The sequence below is a fragment of the Nylanderia fulva genome, unplaced genomic scaffold (assembly GCF_048542155.1).
Source record: "Nylanderia fulva isolate GAGA-0341 unplaced genomic scaffold, ASM4854215v1 Scaffold4, whole genome shotgun sequence".
Classification (NCBI taxonomy): Eukaryota; Metazoa; Arthropoda; class Insecta; order Hymenoptera; family Formicidae; genus Nylanderia; species Nylanderia fulva.
Genome location: NW_028190476.1, coordinates 8,164,007 through 8,168,217, shown reverse-complemented (window position 1 = coordinate 8,168,217; position 4,211 = coordinate 8,164,007). Strand labels below are relative to the sequence as shown.

At 30.1% G+C, this 4,211-nt stretch overlaps 1 protein-coding gene and 1 pseudogene across 1 annotated transcript; both read left to right on the top strand.

Moving 5' to 3' along the window:
• Window positions 1–540: 540 nt before the first annotated feature.
• LOC146721925 (serine hydrolase BPHL-like) lies at window positions 541–1,116 on the top strand. Its single transcript, XM_085485998.1, has 2 exons — window positions 541–935; window positions 1,026–1,116. The coding sequence occupies exons 1-2, from the start codon at window positions 682–684 to the stop codon at window positions 1,114–1,116; spliced, it is 345 nt and encodes a 114-aa protein (XP_085342124.1). The 5' UTR covers window positions 541–681.
• A 160-nt stretch (window positions 1,117–1,276) lies between these two features.
• On the top strand, window positions 1,277–3,789 carry LOC114933867 (serine hydrolase BPHL-like; annotated as a pseudogene).
• The last annotated feature ends 422 nt before the right edge of the window (window positions 3,790–4,211 follow it).

The window sequence follows — 4,211 nt, the reverse complement described above, 5'->3', positions numbered from 1 at the left end:
AATTGTCAATCCGCACTTGATACACATACTATTTTGTATTGCAAGTGCAGGCAAAGTGGCTGTTTCGGCGCGTTTTCTGTGCGCGAGGCGGCCGATCGCACGCCGCCATCTTGCCGTGGCACGGTGGGGGAATAGCCGGTTTCAATACATTTCCTACGGCTTGAGCCGTATACAATGACTTTTAACGCGGCTCAGCCGTAGATAATGGCTTTGAAACCGGCTTATTCACTCACCGCGTCACCGCTAGATGGCGGCGAAGGAAATCGACCGCTTTCGGCACAGAAACATGTACCGAAAGTGCCACATTGTCTGCACGTGTAATACAAAATAGTATGTGTATCACGTGCGGATTGACAATTGTTCACTCGTGTAGGGTGGTCGCACTCGCCTTCGGCTTGTACGTCCCCCGCACTCGTGACCAATTGTCAATTTTCCGCATTTGATACACAATATACTATTATCTGTTATTTATTTATTATGTTAATATTTATTTAATATTTAGTTAATATTTATTTATTTATTTCGAACAAAATAGTGTTAATAGCACTGTTTAATACTAGTGTTTAATACTAGTTAAAATTTACAAAATGTAATATATTTTCCTATCTCATTTTTATAGAATTTGCATTAAATATTTATTTCTTTTTCTTCAATTAATTGTTTAAATGTTATTGTGTAGACATGAGAGACATCAACAAGTGGTCGGAAGAAAATAAAACATCTATAATACAATATTACGGCGAGGATTACTTTAGAAAAACTGTTTCGGATTTGGTAGACGTTATGCTAAGATTGAACGAAAAGCAAAATGGTGATCTGTGCAAACAGGTTTTATCGAAAATAAAATGTCCAACGTTGATTATTCATGGAGGTAAAGATGTGATGGTTTTACCGGAACATGTGACATATCTGAAGCAAAATATTGCCAATTCAAGGTTTGTACTTTTATAATTTTGAAACAATCAAAGATTGATCTGATGAAAGTTTTTTATTACAATTGACATATAATTTATTTTGTATTACAGAATGCATATTATGGAGAAAGGCGGATATAATCCTCATTTGAAATATTTTAAAGAATTCAATTATTTGGTGACAAATTTCATCCTTAATTAAAAATAAAAGAAATTTATTGTGATAATTTGTATTAACATATATATATATATATGTATATATATATATATATATATATATATATTTACAATTATGTAATAAATAAATTCAAAATATGGCAAATGCCTAAATATCTAACCTTATTTTTATTATTTTTTCATTTTTATTCTTATTATTTAGGTTACTCAATTATACGAAACTTGCGCATTACTTCCCAATATGGGACCCACCTGGTTATGAAAAATCGCAACCACCCGATAATAGAACATTTCCGGACAACTTCCTTCAACGGGACGTCAAATTGGCTCATAATCTAAGATCTTGGGCTACACAAAGTTTTCTCTGATCGGCTGGAGCTGTGGTATTGTACTTGCTTCAATGTATCCTGAGAGTATTCGTAAGATAGTAGTCCTTGCTGCAAATACATACATGCTTTCAAACGAGGCAAAAAAATATGAAAGTACGAGTATTTTATTTCATTTTTAAAGAAAATATTTTTCTTATGTTTTACTTTCTTTAGTAATAATATAATTTATAATAATAATAAATTGATACAAAGTTTCGCTCGTATATTGTAAATACAACTAGTGATAGATAAAAAGGCCAACTTATCGAGCAATTATTAGAGTTGTTCTGTCAAATAAAATTTATTCCATGTATAAACTAAACATAAAACATTATGTGAAAGCTACAAACATTCTATACTCAAACTTAAGCGAAAATTACAATCATTATAAAATAAACGTTTCAATCGCACGCGGTCTTCGTCTTCCTCAGTATTATATTACAGTAATTATTAAAAAATACAAAATTATACAAAAATTCCACATAATATCAAAAATTAATGTTAGTTCTTCAATAAGAGTCGAGAATTTATAAGCAATTAAAGCGTGTTTCAATCCGTCATATCCAACAAATGTTCGCCTCGATATGATCTTTGATTTTAATCAAATCTCGAAAAGTTTCATTGTTAATATGCGAGAAAATAATACGTTCCGTAGGCGCTGCAATTAATAAAAAATTGACCGTATGTCAAAAATTAAAATATATATCCTTAACAATTAGCAATATGCTTACTTGACATTGTCTTTCTTGACAATTTTAACCACGTTTTTTTGAAAAAGTTATTGAAGATGACACAAGACAAGACCAACAATATAAAAAGACACCTCATTTCAAACTCTACTTAATCGAAGAATGTGCGTGTTTATATATGATCTAATACCTATGTTTAAACCGTTAAAGTCCTATTTGTCTTATTATTATTTATTGTTCGCTAATTTATCCAAAATATCAAAATAAGACTCGCTGAGTAATTCAGTATCTTTGTTTAAATTTAGCCCATTTTTTTGTTCTTTAATATGTAGCATCTCCGAGATGAGGCTTTTATAATAATTATTTTCGTTGTCCAGAATCTTTACGTTATCCCAATTAAATGTATGGTGTTCATTTCTTATATGTTCAGAAATTACTGAATATTTCGTTGAGTGCAACCTGATATTATTTTTATGTTCTTTTAGCCTCGTCTGTAATTGTCTCCTCGTTTGGCCTACATAAGATGCATTACAATTATTGCAATTGATCTTATAAACAACATTCGAATTGCATGGATGTTTAGTTTTATCTTTCTGTGCTTTAATAATGTTATCAAGTTTGTTGAGACATCTGTATTCTACTATACACTCTGTATTTTTTACCGAGAAGACAATCATTTCTGAGAACCTATTGGCTTCTATTGGCTGAGATATATTGGCTTCTATTCAATAAATTTCTTGATAATATGATTCATCCTTTGGAAAATACCAATGAAAAATGGTTTATCAATCTGTCCAATATAGATATTCCTTCTAACGTTTCTAATCTTTTGCAAATGGGTGATAACTTCTGCCTCCCAAACATCAATAAAAAATAGCTATACATGAATTTATTAAAGACATAGATAGTAATCATAAACGGAATAATATTAATAATCTCACAACTATTAGAAATATTGCTGTTCCGAAATTTGCACAACTTCTCAACACTAATGATAAAAATGACTTAATTCAACAAAAACTACTTTGTTCATACAGAGATTCAAAACAAAATTTTATTGAATGTTATTTTAAGAAACGTTGTTTAACTAATTAAAATTTACAAAATATAAGATATTTTTTCATCGAAAATGCATTAAATATTTTGTTTCTCTTTTTTATTCGAATAATTATTTTTTAAATATTACTATGTGCAGGCATGAGAAACATCAAGTGGTCGGAGGAAAGTAGAATATCTATTATACAATATTATGGCGAGGATTACTTTAGAAAAACTGTTTCGGATTTGACAGACGCTATGCTAAAGTTTTACGAAAAGCAGAGTGATGACTTGTGCTTTATCGAAAATAAAATGTCTGATCTTGATTATTTATGGAAAATCAAGACATGCTAATTTCACCGAAACATGCGACGTACTTAAAGCAAAATATCGCAAATTCAGAATTTGTACCTTTATAATTCTGAAACAATGAAAAATAATATACAAAATTTGTTTATGATTTACATACCTATAATTTTATTTTATAAATTACAGAATATATATTTTCCAAAAGAGTGTACGCATATAATTTTCACTTCACATAATCTTCACTTGACTAATTTTAAAAGGTTCAATCATTTGGTGACGGATTTCATCCTTTGATCAGTTAAATTTGGTGTAGTAATTTGTATTTACAATGTATATTGACAATTATACATAGTGTATTTAAAATTATATGTTGTATTTATAATTATATATTTATATATTTTATATATAGTGACAAATTTCTGTAATTACATTCTTTGCAAGATAGAGCAGTTTATATATATATGTTTATATATATGTTTGTCCGGAAAGTAATGCGTCGCATTTTTTTAAAAAAGAATTTATTGATCGCATAGGTAAAACAACTTAAAATTGTTCGAAGTATGACCCTTCTGCGTCAATACATTTTTGCCAACGCGATTTCCATGCGTCATAAGATTTCTGGAACTCCTTGACTGGGATGCTGTTCAGGGAGGCCGTCGAAGTAGCTTGTACGTTGTCAACCGACTCGAGCTGTTGTCCTTTGAGCTCCCTTTTCA

Excerpts from the sequence above, each read along its gene's own strand:
- LOC146721925 (XM_085485998.1), top strand. The coding sequence starts at position 682 with ATGAGAGACATCAACAAGTGGTCGGAAGAAAATAAAACATCTATAATA. Across the intron at positions 936-1,025 it reads CAAAATATTGCCAATTCAAG|AATGCATATTATGGAGAAAG; the intron begins GTTTGTACTTTT and ends TTTGTATTACAG.